The sequence below is a fragment of the Xenopus laevis genome, chromosome 8L (genome assembly GCF_017654675.1).
Source record: "Xenopus laevis strain J_2021 chromosome 8L, Xenopus_laevis_v10.1, whole genome shotgun sequence".
In the NCBI taxonomy this organism is placed as follows: Eukaryota; Metazoa; Chordata; class Amphibia; order Anura; family Pipidae; genus Xenopus; species Xenopus laevis.
This window is the reverse complement of record NC_054385.1, coordinates 86,481,868-86,501,300: the sequence shown is the minus strand read 5'-3', so window position 1 is coordinate 86,501,300 and position 19,433 is coordinate 86,481,868. Positions and strand designations below refer to the sequence as shown.

The 19,433-nt window shown below is 38.5% G+C and overlaps 1 protein-coding gene across 1 annotated transcript; it reads left to right on the top strand.

Annotated features, from left to right (window-relative positions):
* Positions 1 to 168: 168 nt before the first annotated feature.
* On the top strand, positions 169 to 19,153 carry gpr137c.L (G protein-coupled receptor 137C L homeolog). The gene is made up of 8 exons (XM_018230531.2): positions 169 to 308; positions 424 to 840; positions 7,750 to 7,793; positions 8,003 to 8,231; positions 10,180 to 10,329; positions 13,862 to 13,987; positions 14,070 to 14,194; positions 15,501 to 19,153. Exons 2-8 carry the CDS (start codon positions 523 to 525, stop codon positions 15,640 to 15,642), a joined length of 1,134 nt encoding a protein of 377 aa, XP_018086020.1. The 5' UTR covers positions 169 to 308; positions 424 to 522; the 3' UTR covers positions 15,643 to 19,153.
* Positions 19,154 to 19,433: the final 280 nt, after the last annotated feature.

Sequence of the window (19,433 nt, the reverse complement as noted above, 5' to 3'; positions counted from 1 at the left end):
CAGACGTTTAAGCCTCCCAATGAACGTGGAATTGTGCTCTAAGCAGGTCAATCCCCCTCCAATCAACGCAGCCGATTAGGCAGGGCTACAAAGGACGGCTCATCCTGTTTCGAAGTGACAGCAATCACGTCCTATGAAAAACACAAGTTGTTGCGAGGCGGGGCTCAGCGCAGCCAATAGGAATGGCGAGCGCCTCAAATGGTCTGGCTCAGCTGATCTCTTCCAGCAGAGTTGTTTTGAACAGAAAGAAAACTGCAGCAGTAGGAGGAGAGGAGACAAGGGGATAGGGGGTCAGAGAGACAGAGAGAGTGAGGGGAAGGAAAGCGAATTGCTTCCTTTGTTGCTTTTAATTGGCTGAACGTCACTTGTTAGCTCAGCTTTTTAAAGTGGCCTTTTTTCGTTTCTTTGTTTTTATTCCCATAGGAGTCACGGACTAGCGCACGCCCCCCTGTCGGACAACATTAGTGCCTTCCCTGCCCTCCAATGTTAATATCTGTCTGAGAGAGTTCCCCGGGGCTGACAATGAAAGCGGCCGTCCCCTGGGCAGTGGAATTGGGACTGACGGTGCTGTACACGGTGCTTTGCTGTGCACTCTTCCTCACCATATACGTGCAGCTCTGGCTGCTTTTACACTACAAACAGAAGAGGTTCGGCTACCAGAGCCTCTTCCTATACCTGTGCCTCCTGTGGGCATCTTTTAGGACCGTTCTCTTCTCATTTTACCTTAAAAACTGTGCCCAGTCCAATGACATGCAGCCTTTCCCCAGCTGGCTCCTGTATTGCAGCCCCGTGTGTTTGCAGTTCTCCACTTTGTGTCTACTTAATGTTTATTTTTCGCAGGTAAGTTGCCTTTTCCCTTTGCTTTTGCACCATTCACTTGTGGGTGACATCACTCTTTAACCGCTTGCTTACCCACGCATCTTGTGAGACAGTAGGGGGAGCAAGCAGCCAGTTGAGACTGTAGGGGGAGCAAGCAGGCAGTTTGTCCTGTCTCTGGCTTCAGCCTCCCAACCCCTCTCCTCCTCTTGCTTTTTTTTATATTGTGTATAATACATATGTCCAAACAGCTGCTAATGGACTACAACTCCCAGCAACACTTTGATAGGCCAGAGAGCCATGTCTCTCACAGGAAACTGTAGTTCAGCATCTGTTGGATCACAGTTTTGGGTTTCAAATTGGACCTAATATCAATGCTAGCCCTAATTTCTCACCTTAATTGTGCATGCTAGTATCTATAAAATGCCTTGGACAACAGTGATGTCCTGGATGGGGTTCAGGGTAGACAAGGCCTTTATTTTGCCCCCTTCCAAGCTTTCTTGATCAGTTTCTAACCATGGCTACAAATATAAGTAGAATATTTAAAAGTGTTTGTATTATTATTCCATAAATTCTTGTGGTTTTTTTCCCCAGCACATGATTTCATTGGCAGTTCACTCATTTGTAAAACCTTTTGTGCTGACTGTATACCTGGAAAGCCTTGCACCCCAAAGAACCCTAAATAGAAAGTAGTAAAGCAGATTTCATATTTAGTTTAAGGCACTGGTTAAAAACTTGGTCCCACTAAATGTGGTAGGGCTGGAATTCTCATGTTTATTTAATAATTAGTTTCAGTGCTGTTTCCCCTTATTGTTGGGGCCCCATATAGCCCTTAATAGCTACCGCAGCTTTTCTTGCCAGGAATTCCTACATTTGTCGTAATCTACTACTTTTATCATTGGACTTTCTTTTACAAAACTATACCCTCTGCTAAATGCATTTCATTTGCTATTACTTTTTATTGATTATCATTAATTCTGTGCAGTGCTCTACATCAGGCAAATACTACCTGCTGCCCTTCAGCTGCTTGTTGTTCCACTCCCAGCGGGTGTCCGTTAATACTAATACTTTATATTGTGCAGTGGTGCAGAATATGTTGGCTCTATTTGAGGATGCTTTACACATTCAAGTGCTACTCCAAAATCCCAACAAGCCGCAGATGCTGTTAAGAGAAAGCATACAAGTGACACAGAATTATATATTGTACTTTTATATATTGCTCTTTATGCATTGTATGGCACTGTGGCTCCCTAACAGTGCTTTACAAATAGTTATATATACATACGCAAGTAGGGAGCTTATCTAGTTAATCAGCAGCTCTCTGCTTCACTTAGCTTGTACGTCAAAAATCTTAAAATCCTAATTATCACATCTTAAGTGTGGCTTGTTTTCTAGTGGTGACTAAGGGATAAAGGATATGAGGCTTTAGTAATGAAAGGTGGACACTGATGGCCAGCAAGATGTATATACTGAATAGTTTAGTGATGCCAACTGGAGGGCTTCTTGCACATCCCTAATGTACTGATCCTGTATTGGAGTAAACGTTAGTCCTCCCAGTTATGTCACCAGCTGATTACATCATCAGTATGTATTCTGTTATTGTTGCAGCAAATCTGCTGCTGTCTCCTTTAACCCAGGTGACTGTCTATATGACCCAAGTCTGGTACTTGTTTTGTTTTTACCAGTTATACAGAGCCGGCTCTTCTTTGCAGTACTTCGTTTTTGGTGTCAAAGAATGTTTATAACGTAGTCTTGTTAAATATCACTTGCCCATTCTTCAGCAAATTCAGCCTTTTTAATTTAATATCTAAATGTATAATCCAGTCAATGCTGTATTTATTATCCCTTATTAATTGTTAAACATTACTTAGTAGCATAAATACAAAGAAGAGTTTTTTCATGCAAAATGACAAGTATATAAGTTCATATTTTCTTAATAATTTAATGTATTAAAAGCACAAAGCTATTGTTCCATTCACTAAGGAGTAATATTTCAGAGTGTTTGTATCCCATGCATTTGCCTGATGCTTTTATAATTGTGGTAAAAACACATTGAATGTGTAATGAACAGGGCACCCTTTTACAGAATGGATGATAGATTTGGCCTGAGTTTAGCAGTAGTTCAACTGCATATACAGGTGTGGTATCCGTTATCCAGAAACCTGTTACCCAGAAAGATACAATTACAGAAAGGCCATCTCCCATAGACATTTTATCCAAATAATCCAAATTTTAATTGAGCCCAACTAAAATATAATTTAATCCTTATTGAAAGCAAAACCAGTTTATTGGGTTTATTTAATTTTGACATTATTTTCTAGTAGCTTGAATATCTAAATTACAGAAAGATCCCTTATCCCAAAAAACACAGGTCCCAAGCCTTCTGGATAACCGTTACCATACCTTTACATCCACCTGGAGCACTTAGACATTTCAAGGGATGTTTGAAATAAGTGAGCGATCATTGTGTTTCACTGTTTAGTTTGCTGTGCCTGAAAATCCTCATTTTCATTGTGGTTAGGTTAGTGAACAAGTTACAGGCTTGCAGAATAATCAAATTTTTGAAAGAAGAGCGGCACATCAGAGTGTTCACTACCTATGCCAAGCATATGCCTGCAAGGAGTTGGTATGTTCTCCTTTTGTGTGGGTTTTTTTTCCTCCCACTCTACAGAAACATACAGCCATGTTAATTGGGTCTTGCTTAAATTGACCATAGTTTGCCTAAATGCAAATTTAAACTGTAATCTGAAGTGTCAAATTTTGTCACGTGATACTAATTAACCTGAAAGGCTCAGATAGTGATGTAAAATCATTGGGGTCATTGTCATGATAAATATCAACCTACAATAAGTGAGACTATGGGTTGGGGGTTCTGTAACTATTTACACTTCCCCTGTATAACCATGGATACACCAAATTGCAGTATTTGACTGAATACTAATAAGGGCCTATTTATCATTCTGTATAAAAAATGGAGTGAAGCATTATCTGTGATGTTGCCCAGAGCAACCAATCAGCAATTAGATTTAAACAGTTCAAAAACAAATCTGATTGATTGCTATGAGCAACATCACCGGCAATGTTCCACTTTTTACACAACATGATAAAGAGACCCCTAAGGGTAGATTTTACCTGCGCTACCTTCAGTTCCGATGCGATGAGATTAATCACAGACGTCACATCAGATTCACAGAATCTAATGTAAATAATACAAATGTTGCACATATTCTGCGCATCCGACGTTACGCCTGCGATCAGTCTCATCGCAACCGAAGGCATCGCAGGTAAAATCGCCTATGGAGTTCTACCCTAAGGGGCCCATTTACTTAGCTCGAGTGAAGGAATAGAAGAAAAAAAACTTTGAATTTCGAATGTTTTTTTTGGCTACTTCGACAATTGACTACGACTTCGACTTTGAATCGAACGATTCGAACTAAAAATCATTCGACTATTTGATAGTCGAAGTACTGTCTCTTTAAAAAAACTTAGACCCCCCTAGTTCGCCACCTAAAATCTACCGAAGTCAATGTTAGCCTATGGGGAAGGTCCCCATGGGCTTTGTTACGATTCGAAGGATTTAATAGTTCGATCTAACGATTTTTCGTTCAATCGAATGAATTGTGGTAAATCCTTCGACTTCGATATTCAAAGTCAAAGGATTTCAATTCTGCAGTCGAATATCGAGGGTTAATTAACCCTCGATATTCGACCATAAGTACATTTGCCCGAAAGTGTTCAGCTGAACCGAATAAGAACCTTTAAATCATTTGAATGAATTTACTTTAACCAAATGGTTAATTTAGGGTTCAGATTAGATTCTGTATACGCCACATATTTTGCGGAGCATTCGATGCATCACTATGTACAGTACAGGCATTTCCCTCTACAAGAAGCACCTAAAGGGGGCATTTACCTTTAAACAGACTTGTAATTGTAGTAACTTGGAATACTGCAACTTTGCAATGGTTGTATGTGTACTTGTCCTATGTTTCTTGGGTCAGTGATCCTAGCAACAAGGTAGTTTACATTTTAGGATGATGACTTAAGGCTAGTAAGGCAAATAAGTTATATAAAAAAATAAATAAAAAAATGAGCTATGGCACATAGAGCCAAACCACCCTTCCTGCCTTCCTTTAATTTCATTGGGAAACATTCTTTGCCTGAAAACACTTCATCAGTGGTGTCTTTAGGAGTTATTCAGAGGTGCCTGGTTGGTTGTGGGTGCAGCTCCTTTAACAGTCTGGCATTTAGATTAATGCAATCCTTTTGTAACAGGCCTATTCCACTTAACTAACTGACACAGAACATGGAAGCATTCAGGAGTTTTTCGAGATTTATTATACCCCAACCTTGGAAATTGTTTGAATTCGAAAATACACAATCTAAAACCTGTTGAGGTCATGTAGGAGTCAATAGCAGAGGTCCCTTGAACCATTTGAAGATAATAGATTTTTTCCGATCAATTTGAGCGTTTTGAGCTTTTTCTTTCTGCTGGAATACTTGATCAATTTGAGTTTTCGGGTTTCGCAAAAATCACATTTTTTCCATTCAAGTTTTTTCTTAAATAAGAAACCATTCGAGTTGTGACTTAATTTGAGGTATAAAAAAATTCTAACATTCGACCTTTGATAAATAACCCTTATCTGTTCATATAGCATCTACAAGTAAACTCTTTCTTGACAACACATGTCTAGAATAATCATTCCATTCAATAGTTCTATGATTTGTATGTATTGTACACTGCTTTTTTGTTACTTTATATTGTGCCCTATATCTCTAAAAGGCTACCCCATGGCTTCATTGCAGCTTATTTTCATATATGTTAAGAGTCTCTGAAGCAAACACAAAGTTTGCATTAGTGTAGTGTAACAGTACATGATGTTTAAATGCGAGACGGTATTAATATTCTAGCACTGTGGTTTATATATTGCTTGTAACCAAGGGCCAATGAACAGAATTAAATAATCTGTTTAATGGTGACATTACACCACTCATGTTTAGCGAAAAACATGTTCAGATTTGTGGGGAACTGGCATGTAGTACTGTGCCCTGGAGGTAACACACCTGGGCATGGTTTTGTTCCCCTTTAATTACTTCTTCAGCTGCAGTTCTGAGCTATGGAAAAATATTAGTCTCTTGTTACTTTTTATATCTGACTGGGCATCTGCCAAAGAAAGCCGTCAGCTTCTGCTCCCTGTACCACCTGAAGTGGATTGGTTACAGTATTGGCAGTCGTATCACTGGAGTCATTGGAAATCATTTTCAACTGTGTATAGTAATTTTACAACCAAGCAATATAAAAATATTTTAGGACACATAGTATGTAAACATTGTTTTCTCAGTGTGTTCTATATTCTAAAACATTAACTGTGTTAAATGATTTAGGGTATTGGGACCTCCAGGAGGAACTCCAATATACTCCAGGCCCAAATAGAGCACCATTTTGCCTTACACATCCGTCCATAAATCTTTCGGCTTATTCTTCCTATATTTTATATAGTCCTTCCATCAATCCTACAATTTCCCAATGCTCTGTTTCTGTCTCATTATTACCCACTGTTTAATATTCCCAGAAACAGGCAGATATTAGGATTAACCTGTGGGCCACCAGCCCTGCACAGAGAACTCTGCTGTACCAAATCTGTTGCCTTTGCTCTCAACCACTATATATTGTGTCCCAATTCCTTTGTTAATAAAATTTCAAATATTTGCCTCTCATGTATGTTAAAAATAAATGCTATGTGTGTATATATAATATATACACACAAAAAACAAAAACTGTTTTTGTCAAAAGCCAGATTTCATGACTACCACTAAAAACTATTAGGGATTTCGGAATAGAAAAGTAATTTTCGATATTTATTTATTTATGATTCCATGGGTAAATTCACAATGGTACATTGTGTCCTGTGACTCATTTTGAAATCTGAGAGACATATAATAGGGAGACTTTATGTGGTGATAAACTAGTGCTAAAGGAGATATATTGTGTGAAAACAAGAATGTGCCAGTGTATTATACTCTTTTTAAAGGAATGTGCTGAGAAAAGTAGAGTTTTGGGCTGATTTATTTAAAAGTTCTACAAAAACCCTGCTAGCCCCTCCCATCTGTTCCTGCCAGCTGATTTTCCTGGCTCTTTCCTCGGCACACTACACTGTAGGATATGAACCAATCAGCAGCTAGGCTGACCTGATAGGGAACCGAAGCCTGTGTTTGCTTGTGTGACTGCAGGAATGTGCATGCTATTCCCCTACTATTGTGCTTCTGAGAGGAACCATTAGCTCACACCCGCCCCTCATTTGAAACACAAACAGTAACTATAGCAGATCTACGGGGAGCTTCAATAAAAGGGCCACTTTTAAAGATATTTGTTTTTAGCCTAGAGTGAAACCAGCACCATATATTATATATCATTGCCTAAAAGATTAGGGTGAGTCTCCTTTAAGAAAGAATTATTCAGAGGAAAGGAAAAAGATATTTTAGGGTTCAGTAGATACATGTACTACAAAGCATGTATGGATACATCTAAAAAGCTATGGATTGAATGAGCATAACTAGAGATATACCCCTTTGCCCTCTCCACTGAATAACACTGCAGTTGGTCTCTTTGTGGGTCCCACCAAAGGGCAGGCAAGATCATACTCTTCTCCTGTGTCCGCCTTCTTCTGCCCATAGTTGCACCACTGTGATTGATCCTCCCGGCTATATAAACCAGTTTCAGTAAAAGGGCAATGGACATATTCAGTGGGTCAGAGTTCATCTGCATTTATAGTTTTAAGGATTAGACTTACTGAATATTTTAAATAAATCTAAATGTATGTTGTTGCATTTCCATTTGAAGTAAAAGTATTGTATGTCATATAACATAATGTGACTTTTGTGCAAAATCTATTCTTCTTGAGTTTATTTTTTTTTCTGTTTTGTTCTTCTCAGGTTATTTTTAAAGCCAGGTGTTCTCCAGAGTTTAACAAATACAAGTAAGTAATGGACTATACCCAGAATCAAGCTGATGTATTACTATTATCTGGCATGTGTTCATTATATATCGGTAACCAAGATTGTGTTTATTTTTAGGATATATGTTTTGATTCATTTTGCCTTGGGCATGGCTAGAAATCAGTCCCTAGAATGTTTAAATCTCTCTCTCTCTTTGCAGTTTTCTAACTTCTCTCCCTGTATCCTGCAGAACTCCGCTTCGTTTGGGATTCCTATTCATGTGTCTTGCTTTTCTGGTTGTCAACCTGTGCTGTATCCTGCTTACTTATGACAGTGTATCGGCTGACCAGCAAGGATGGATAACCATGACAAGAACGATAGTTAGTGATTGTCTCTTTGCAGCTTGTTCAATTACGTTGGCCAAGAACACCTACAAAATTGCAAACTTATCCCCGGCCTATGTCTACCTAGAATCTAAGGTTTGTAACTATATATGTGTTGCTAGTTTTATATAAACATCTGTGATCATTTTACCTCCAGAAGTTAATACTTCTCTATTCCCGGCCAGCAACAACCTGACACTGTCCTTCTCAAAAAAACCAAATTCATTTCAAAGAGTCTTTAATTTTTCAGGCTATTGACTTTTAGGGTAACATTGCTTTTTAAAAGCCACAATGATAAAACACAGGGAATAGCAACAGGTAGTTTCCCTATATTTTAAGTGGAAATTCCATTGATGACTGCTCTCCAGTATTGGAGAATCATTTGAGGTGCTTACATTACTTATGTTACTAACATTCTGCCATCAAAACTGGCAATTGATACGTGTGCAAAACCTTTTACAAATAGTCTGTTCCAGCGTCAGTATATTTGGCTTGTGGAAAACTAGGGATGCACCGAATCCACTATTTGGGAATTGGCCAAATCCCCGAATCCTTTGTGAAAGATTCGGCCGAATACCAAACTGAATCAGAAACCTAATTTGCAAATGCAAATTAGAGGCAGGAAAGGAAAAAGTGGGAAAAGAATGCTTTACTTCCTTGTTTTGACATGAAAAGCCACATGAGTTCCCTTCCCCAGACCTAATTTACATATGCAAATTAGGATTCGGTTCGGCCACACACAAGGATTCGGCCAAATCCGAATCCTGCTGAAAAAGGCCGAATCCCAAAGCGAATCCTGGATTCGGTGCATCCCTATGGAAAACTTTAGCACTTCCAAAGAAGGCAGATACTACCACCAAGTTCCCATTGCTTATTGCTTTGCTTTCAAGTATTTCTCCGTTCACTAAGACAGACCATGTTCGCCATGCATGAAAATGTCTTAAATTGCTATAAGAAACTTTTTAAAGTGGTTGTTCATCTTGAAATTAACTTTGTTTAATGTAGAGATTAAACTATAATCTATATGAAGACTATATGAAATTGGGTTTCATTTTATTATTTGAGTTATTACGCTTTTTATTCATTATTTATTTATTCATAAATGAACTTTTAGTTTAATGTAGAGATTGATATTCTGAGACTATATGCAATTGGGCTTCATTTTATTATTCGAGTTATTTAGCTTTTTATTCAGCAGCTCTCCAGTTTGCAATGTCAGCAATCTGGTTGCTAGAGTTCCAGTTACCATAACAACCATAAACTGATTTGAATAAAAGACTGGAATAGGAGGGAGGGGCTGAATAGAAAGATGAGTAATAAAAAGTAGAAATACATTTGTAGCCTTAAAGAGCATTTGTTTTTTAGATGGGGTCAGTGACCCCCATTTGATAGCTGGTAACAGTCAGAAGATAAAGGCACTAATTCAAAAACTATGAAAAAGACAAAAAGAAGACCAATTGAAAAGTTGCTTAGAATTAGCCGTTCTATACTACAAGTTAAAATAAAGGTGAACCACCGCTTTAATACTAACTCTACCCTCTCTGAGGATATGCTGGGAGTTTGTGGTTAGAGAAATTCCCAGATTTAGCCAGTGCCTTGGAATGTCACGTGCATATGAGATAACAACCCTCCCTGCTAGCTTCCTTCAGTTGCAATATGCCATAAGTATTCATGAAGGTAAAGTATTCGCTTCTTTGCAGCAACACATGTTTTAGAGCTTACCCAAGTGATTTAAAATGCACATATGTGAAATTTCTGAGAGATGCCTCTTCAGAAATCCATGTAACTTGCAGTGCTACTGTATATTATTTGTAGATTCTGGCACCTACCTTCCTTATAACGTAACCGAACAATGCTACAACCTGTGGAGAGGCTACAGACAAAACAATGATGTTTAAGATTGAATACATTCCCTTAGAAGGTGCACACTACTGCTTTTAAACCACAGGGAAAGCCCTACACTAATCCTGCAGATTCTATGCACTATATCAGTAGGTTTGATGAGACAATGAGATTTTACATGTTTTTTTTTCCCTTCATCTAGGGCACATCTGGGCATCAAGCAGTTGTAACGGGTTCTGTAATTAGCTTACTCTATATTTTGAGGGCCTGCTACAATTTGGTTGTAATTTCTATATCGCCAGAGAATAAGCCAAGCCCTTTTAGCTATGGATGGAACGGTGTCTCTGATCATGTAAGTACTAAATACTATTTTGCCAACTGGCTATAACTACCTAAATAATGAAAGCACAAATGAAATATTGTGGTGTATTGTTTAAGATACCAGGGCTGTGGAGTTGGAACATAAATCCTTCAACTGGGACTCCTGCCTTTATGGTACCTCCAACTCCTCTATTTTTAAAAGAACAGTAACACCAAAAACCAAAAGTGTATCAAAGTAATTAAAATATAATGTACTGTTGCTCTGCGCTGGTAAATACTGTGTGTTTGCTTCAAAAAGACTACTATAGTTTATTTAAACAAGCTGGAGAAAAGGCACAGGTTACATAGCAGATAACAGATAAAACACCATTATATTGGGCAGGGCGTACCTGTTGTTTGCTATGTAACTTGTGGCTTTTTTCCAGCTTCAGTGGCTGCCCCCATGGCTACACAGCAGCTTGTTTATATAAACTATAGTCGTCTTTCTGAAGCAAACACACTGCTTTTACCAGTGCATGCTAACCATTTATTTTATGTTAATTACTTGAGAACATTTTGGTGTTACTGTTCCTAATGTAATTTCCATGTTGATTGAAAGAAATACACAAACATACAAGGCAATTTATCACTGCCAAAGCTCAAAAATATAAACCATATCCTTTGGTAATTCTAAAACAAAAGCAAAGTTAAACTACATAAACCAAACACAATTTTGAAACCTAAAACAACTTCTATATTAAAGGGGTGGTTCACCTTTAAGGTAACTTTTATTATGTTATAGAACGGCCATTTCTAACTTTTCAATTGGTTTTCATTATTTTTTTAGAGTTTTATACTGATTCCCTTCTAAAAAACAAATGCTCTGTAAGGCTACAAATGTATTGGTACTTTGTATTACTGATCCTTCTATTCAGGCCTCTCCAATTCATATTCCAGCTAACAATAAGCGGGAACATCAATAATAAAAAATTAAAACAAATTGCAAATTGTCTTAGAATAGTAAAAGTTTTCTCAAAGGTGAACAACCAACACTTTTTTCAGTTAAGTTGGTTTCAGATAGTTTCAGATAGATTTTTTTTCCAATGACTTTCTATTTTCTATGTGTGACAGTTTTTCTAATATTGAAGTGTAAAGTGTCATTTTTCACCTTCTAAAGCCGCTCTGGGCGGGGGTCACAGACTCTGTAAACTTTTAAATTGATACATTTAGTTGATAGGTTTCTTATCTTTGTCCCTGCTGTGCAGAATCCGAGTTTCATTAAAGGCAGCTGTTAGAATTGATATAATAGTTGCTAATACTCCAGCGATGTTTCTAAAAAAAATGTACTAACTAAATGTTGCAAAATTGTAACCATTTAGAATCTGCACCTGAATTACTGAGCTGCCAGACTGAAACACCAGAGACAGGGAAATTAAATTTAGATTTTGGGAAACCGGTAACAAATTAAAAATGGAAAGTACTTGAAAAAAGTCTTTATTTCTTGTTTACAATCTGAAAACAGTTGAACTGAAAATTTTTTTGGAAGGTGAACAAACCCCTTGAATTGAACCTGGTATTTAGCTGTACAATAGCTGTTAAATACAATCCAAAATGAACTAAAGTATTGTTCTTAGAAACAGAATTGCTTCTGCCATATCCTCCTTCATAGAAGCTCTTAAATCTGATTTGATTAGTTTCAGTGCTTGTATTTAGTAGTTATTAGTAGTCGGTATATTTTTGGCGACTCCGACTGCTAATGACAATTGCCATGCTGTGACCGTTCTTTATCTGAGGCTTAAGCTGGCCATAGACGCAAAGATCCGATCGTACAAATCGTGGATTCGTACAATTTTCGGACCATGTGTGGAGAGTCCCGACATTTTTCGTCCGTCGGAGATCGGTCGTTTGGTCGATCGGACAGGTTAGAAAATTTCTGTCGCCTGCCGATAATATCTCTGCATGTATTGCCGATCGTACGATTTTCAGAGGGAGACTGTCACTAGTGTTGTCAGACATAAGTATCGTACGATTGCTGTCAGGGGCAGAACATCAGCTGATCTGTTCTTATTTGATCGGAATGGTAAAGACTTTGATCTGAATGGTTAGTGGAGGGTCGGGAGATGGGAAAGTCCGATCGTACATTGATTCGTACGATCGGATCTTTGCGTCAATGGCCAGCTTAAGGAAGTTGTTTTTATACCCTAACTTAAATGTAAGCACTTTCTGCATTTACTCGCATTGCTTGTTAAAATACACTCTTTTTAATACACATTACTTATAGAACATGTTTTCTTTTTTTTATAGTTATTTGTAAATGAAATGGCTATTGAAAACAGTGTTTTTTTATTATTTTCTCTGGGTCTGATCTTTGCTATAATGTAACAGGAGTTGTTTTCCTCCAAGCCTGTTAATCAGTTGGTTTCTGCTTCATGGTTTCAGAAATCCAAACCAGGAGTGCAGAGAATATAAACACTAGTGATGTGAGGGTCGGGTTTTTCCCGATCCGCACCTGCCTTCCCTCCACCCATGCCTGCCCAATTACCTTTATAGAACTGCACCACCCTGCCAATGACATCACAAAAGGGGCGGGGTGAGCAGGCGCACAGCTGTAAAGCCTGAAGTCTTCAGTTGAAGATGGCGAGCGGGAAAGCAGGTGGAAGAGCTCGGCCCGAACTCGATCGACTCGCGTGTAAACCCATGGGTCTTGCGGGTATCTGGCCAGCCCGCACATCACTAATAAACTCCCATAAAAAGCAATTACAAATGAATATTTTCAGTGGTTTTAGAGGATACCTAAACATTAACAAAAATGTGATGTAAATTTTCTCAGGCTACTCAGAGCATCTTTCCTGGGAAGAGCATCATCAACACACTGTTTTCCTTCTGAAGGAATTTGATGGTCTTTGATTGTACAGTTACGGGAACTGACCAGCAGCTGACACTGTCATGACAAAATTCATTACATTTGCAGCTAATTAAAACCTAAATAGCAAAACTAATGTTTTGTTAATTACAAAAGTGCACAATTTTACTCCCTCCGGTTTTTTAAGGATTATGGAAATTTGCATAGAATTTTATCTTTCCTTTAGTGACCATTTTTATCATCATCATTTATTTATATAGCGCCGACATGATACGCAGTGCTTTACCTTAGTTATATCAAACAGGGAATAAATGGTGGATAACCCTCAAGGGTTACAGAATACAATAGGATGGGCCCTACATATTAGAGTTTACAAAGTAAAGGTTAGGGTACATTCGAGACATTAGGATTTTAGAAACAATTTTGTGATTTTTGATACAGCAATGATTGATTAATTAAGGTACATTGAATAAGCTTCTTTTTTTTTTTTAGGGTGGAGTTCCCCATAATTTTCAACTCTTGTCAAACCCAGTTTCATGCTTTCATACATATTACCTTACCAGTCACTAGTTGTTTCTCTGCATGAGAGTGTTGCTTATAGAGTCTCAGGAATTTATGTGAGTGAAACACTCCTACTCCTAGAGACACATTCTCTGAGAGGGTTGTATTGTTTAATGATTCAAATGTGTATCAACATGAACTATATTCTCTCTCTTTTTAGGCTGTTGCAGAGGATGTTATTGGTCTTGAATATCTGCTGTTTGGAATTCTTATTCTGTTTTGTGAACTCCTGCCAATGGGCTTGATGGTGTATTTCTTCCGTGCAAAAAGATTAAGCCAAAACCTGGTGGGTGTTTATTTTTGTGTAAAATTTTTTCTTGAAAACACAATTTCTACCTTGTCATTTTACTATGCTTTCTCCTATACAGGAAGCTGCAGGGATGGTGAACAGTCACAGTTTTGGATCCAGAGCATACTTTTTTGATAATCCCCGGAGATACGATAGTGATGATGACTTGCCAAGGCTTGCTTCTGCAAGAGGAGAACGAGGAAGGTAATGCTGTGCAAAATTAGTGAGGGATTTGCAAGATACCTCTGAAAATATTCTAATCTAATCTGCAAGATAATTATCTGCCCCTTCTGAGGTGGAAAAGATTGGCCCAAATATTCCAGCAGTCTATGCAACTAAAAATATGGTTTACATTTGCTTGGGCAATTTAATTGATGCGCAAACCCCAGTTTGCAAAGTCTGCGCAGCAGCCCCCAGGATATCATTGCTGATGACTGATAGGTTAAAGGAGAAGGAAAGGCTAAAATGAAGTAAGCTTTATCAGAAAGGTCTATATAAATACACCAGAAATGGCAGAGACACCCGAAGATTTGGGGAGATTGCACGCGGAGCGCCGACAGGATGGCACTTTGAGTTCTTCGTTTACCGAAGTTTCCTTGTGATGCAACTTAGGGCGATTTCGGAAAACAAAGCGCTCCAAGTGCCATCCCCCCGGCAATTTAGATTCTAGCAGGCAGGAAGGCTTTTCGGGGAGATTTGTTGCCTAAAGAAGAAGCGATTTGTCACTGGGTGACTAAATCTACCCAAATCTTCACATGTCTCTACCATAAACCTTCAAACTAATGCTGCTCTGAGACCTCTGTCAAAAAGAAACACAGCATTTCTCTCCTTCTATTGTGTACACTTCTGTATCAGACTTCCTTTTTTCAGCTGAAACCTCCAGGGCTTGTGCTTGAGCATGCTCAGTTTGCTTCTCTCCCCCTCCCTTTCCTTTCCTGCTGTAATCTGAGCCCAGAGCTATGAGTGAGCAGGGAGAGACTCAGGCAGGAAGTGATGTCCCACCAAGCTAATATGGCAGCTTCTATCCTAAACAAGCCGAGAGAGCTTCTAGAGCTGTTTACTCGGGTAATAAATATAGTGTTATAGCTTGCACTATTGTGGCTAATCTATTGGCAATAATCTGCTTCAGTCATTTTCCTTCTTCTTTAAAAGGGAAAGGCTCCATGCAGACTCTGTTCAATGTCTCCCATTGCTTGTGGGTGAGTCTGGGTTTCCTCATAGGACAGGGAAAAGGTTTAAAGCTCAATTTTTGCTTCAATAACCCCCCCCCCCCCTTAGGAAGCTACTTGTCCATCTAAACCAGGCCTAGACTAGAAATCTGTTGATTCTGGCAGTGAAATTCTATAGACTGTTTGTGCTTCTGTGTACCTGAAATGCCAGAGCCTATTATGAATCCCAGATGTGATCTAAACCATACATATTAGTTCTTAGTGCTTGTTACTTGTAACCCCACTGTTATAATATATATCACAATAAAATCCATCAATGTTTTTCTTTTTTCTTTTTCAAGTTTGTCATCTACCCCCAAAACCTCTGCATGGTATGGAGCAATATGTCCAAGTAATGGCTGTGCTCTCTCACCACCTCTGCTTAATGGACCTGCTTCAGGGACTCCTATACTGTTTACATGTGGAGCACAAACACTGGCATAGCTTTGGCTATTCACCACACCATTGGACTGCACCTTTTCAGCTGTCTATTACCCTGAGACAACAGGCAGCTTGTGTTTTTGTTTACGTTTAAAAAGTAACTGCATCGGCACATACATTCCGTTTCCAAGGCCGCTCAAACCTAGCTTTTGTTACTAATAAGCTCAAGACTCAATCGTGGCACTGTTCAAGGCACTGACTCTTGCCTATGAAAGTGTACATTACTGCGTATTTGCACCCGCGTGTTTCCCATTAACAGGCTTAGGTTCTACAAGCAAGCAATCCAACCAATAGAGATGGAGTCAAATCTCAGCATTTCAAGCAGCTCTCCTCTTGTACATGAAGCCTGTCATCCTGCAAACAACAACAGCCCTCTGTTCTGTAATGCAAGGAAGTTTTTATTATTTTAAGACATATCTGCCATTTATTCAAAGTGACCTTTTCACTCTAATTCAACATTCAGTATTAGAGAATTGGCAAAACTCGTACCATAGAACTTCATTTTTGTTTGCACTGCTGTTTTTGAAGAGAACCTCTCACCTAAAATTCAGTAAGATAAGTTATGTAACATCTGACTACTTACATGGAGTGCCTTGTTTATAGAAGATGCACAGTTATAATGAATTATTAAACGGAAAGTATCACAAAAGTTACTTGTGCTACCAACAAGAACTGAGGGGACTACACAGGTGCATTCTTCAACACTTTGTGGGGTCCAAATCATGGGAACTAATAAGGGAAATAGTTAGGCTTTGCTTCTAAAACATTAAACTGTTTTACATTTGCACATTTTATGTGATACTTTCCTTTTAAAAACAGTCCTTAAAATCTGTTCATCTTCATTTGTGCAAAGGAAAGGCAAGCACTGACTCGCAATGATCCTGAAATACTTTGCTTGGTCACTTTTTACAATAATCCTTCCTTCCTCCCTCCTTTCCTCTTTATTAGTTTAGGGATGCGCTGATTCCACTATTTTTGGATCAGGCCAAACCCCGAATACTTTGTGAAATATTTGCCCGAATATCGTATGAAATCCAAACGTTAATTTACATATGCAAATCAGAGCAAGGAAGGGTGAAAGAGAAGCATAGGTTAAAAAATGTTTTGCATCCTTGTTTGGGTGACAAAATGTCTCATGATTTTAAGAATTCAGTTCGGCCGGGCACTTGGATCCCGAACCAAATCCTGAATTCGGTGCATCCTTTTTAATAGTGCTGATGTTTTCTGTTATAAAAGATTTCCATGATTTTCTAAAATAAGCATTAAGTATTCTGGATTGTGTGCTCTGCTATATTGTTTTATATCTCAACTGTTCCATCCCCAGACAGCCTTGTAGAAAATGCATGTTGTAAGGAGAATTATGGCAGAAATTCTATGGACTGTGGTCTTATATATCCATCATCTCTGGAAAAAGCAGGTGCGTGATTGTTTGAGACGCTAGCTTGTCCCATCACTTGCAAATCTAGAAAACCCTACATCTCTATTGTTTACATTTTGAAAACCAGCAGATTTTTCCCATCACCACTGCTGTTTGCAAACTATATAAGGGTTGACTGTGTTTGTTTTCTTCTTATGGCAGTGGATTACTGTCTAGACAAATTGCCCTTCATTTACCTCCCCTTTCCCTTAGCTAAGCTGCTAGTGTCTGTAAAAGTGCTGTTCTAGCTTATAGTTTGACCTGGTCTTCATCCAGTCTAATGACATTTTATTACTGTACTTGACAAACCTGCAAAACAAATTCCCTCCCTGCTCAATGATTGAAGAATTCTGGGAAATCCGTACTCGCTGGATTTACCCATTTATGGGTGGTTACAGATTAAATGGGACTGTGCACAGTTCTTTTGTTCTTTCTTAAAACTACTCGTAAGGGGTTCAGGGTTTGGAAATGGTCCTCTTAGTAATAGTTAAAAAAAGCAGGTTGTAGGCTATTTAAATGGTCTTTATATAACCTGTGAAAACATACCATTTAGTTTAGTGAGATAGCCAGCAATGCTGGCATGCCCAGAGAGCCTGTCGCTTGATGTTTTGCTGGCAAGACACATCAAACAGGCTTCCCATCAGTTTATGCTGATTTTTCTAGTGTAATAAATGAATAAATGTGCATGCATTGCAGTTCTAGTTTTTTGTACTTGCCCAAAGATCCCTTTTCTGGTGCTGGCTTGGGTTTTATACTGGAGAAATATGAGGCCCCCTCCAGAAAGATTACTGTCAGTATTAATGCAAGTCTCTCACGTAAACTATTTGTGACTCTCAATACATTTTGGCTCGTGAATTTTATATTTGCTGACCGTGTTATGATTTCTATTATTGGCTCTGATTTTATTCCACCAATCAGGCCAACTTGAGCAATATTTCAGTGTGCTGCTTTTTACATTTGTCCAATTTAATATTTCAAATGAAAATGTGAGACCCACAAGATTTTTTCAGAAAGCACAATGGATACTTTTGGTGACGAATCTACTATTCGGGAACAGATAGAGGTACAAAATCATCACAAATTAGGGTGCTGCATTATTGTGTAAAACAAATGTGGTTGGCATTCAACGTACTGCTTTATTATTTGCACTTGTCAGAGACTGATGGTTACACAGTAAAGATGGGAAGTTACTGTGTGACTACTGAAGTGTGAGAACAAGGTTCATTAGTAAATTGTAGTTGACATTGTTAACTGTCTGCTTCTAATACGCAGCAATATATTTTGTTTCTGCTTCCCAAAGGAAATATATTGTATCCCAAACTTTCAAATGAGGTTTTACTTGACAAATAATTCCTTTGCCCAGAGAGGCCTAGATCCTCTCGTTTGTGCTATTGTGAGGCCGTACAAGCAAGCGATTTGCCTGGCTCATTAGTCACATAGAGCTCGTCCTCCCTTCACCAAAGAGTACAAAAGAGAAAAGTGATTTTTTTTGTCTTAAAGCACTAGGTGCACTTTATGGTAGAGAAAGAATAAAAAAAAATGGCATGAATGCCTCTTGCACCTCTGAATATGTTGTTCTTCCATCCTGTAATGAGGTGAGTTTGCTCCAGTGCTTTACTTTTATTTAAAAATCTCTAGAACAGAAGTCATTTGCCCTATTAAACTTGTTTTTCTGGTAGGCAGTGTTTAGAATATAAAAGGGTGCTACTCCAGCCATAGCAGATGTGACTGTGTTAATAATCTTGAATATTGTCACTATGAGTGTTGTTGGTGCCATCCCACTAACTCCGTATCTGCCTGCCAGCTGGTTTTCTCCAATGCATGCATCAGTCACTGGCAAGAGTTTCACCTCTACCAAGAGCCAAACCTAAACTTCTCAAAGCACACTGGGGCTGTGACACTGGTACAGCATGAACTGTGCGTCCCTAGCTGTTATTAAACTGCAATTCCAACTATAGGTAGGGGGTAATGGTGGTTCTTATTCAGCAAATACTGGTACTTAACATGCAGCATCAAAATGTAATTGGCCAATGAATGTACACACTTTCACTAAACTGTAATGAAGCACTACCATTTGAAAATAAAGTTTTATCTGCACTCAGACTGGATTGATTGATTTGCATCATAAAACACTGACCTTTGGGGGGGGGGGGCTGCCTATATAACCATGGAATGGACTTTCTCTAGCAGCACTCAAAGGCAAGCACATATCTATATACACCTCAAATAAAGTGCAATTTGTATGCAAAGTAAAAAGGATCTGTGAAGTAATATAATATGCTCTTTATTATAAGGCACAGGTTAGAGTTAGACTGTGACATCCCCCCCTGCAAGCTGGTCTACCAGGCATTATTTAGGTTAACACCCTGAATATAAG

Excerpts from the sequence above, each read along its gene's own strand:
- gpr137c.L (XM_018230531.2), top strand. The coding sequence starts at position 523 with ATGAAAGCGGCCGTCCCCTGGGCAGTGGAATTGGGACTGACGGTGCTG. Across the intron at positions 10,330-13,861 it reads GGAACGGTGTCTCTGATCAT|GCTGTTGCAGAGGATGTTAT; the intron begins GTAAGTACTAAA and ends CTCTCTTTTTAG. Across the intron at positions 13,988-14,069 it reads AAAGATTAAGCCAAAACCTG|GAAGCTGCAGGGATGGTGAA; the intron begins GTGGGTGTTTAT and ends TCTCCTATACAG.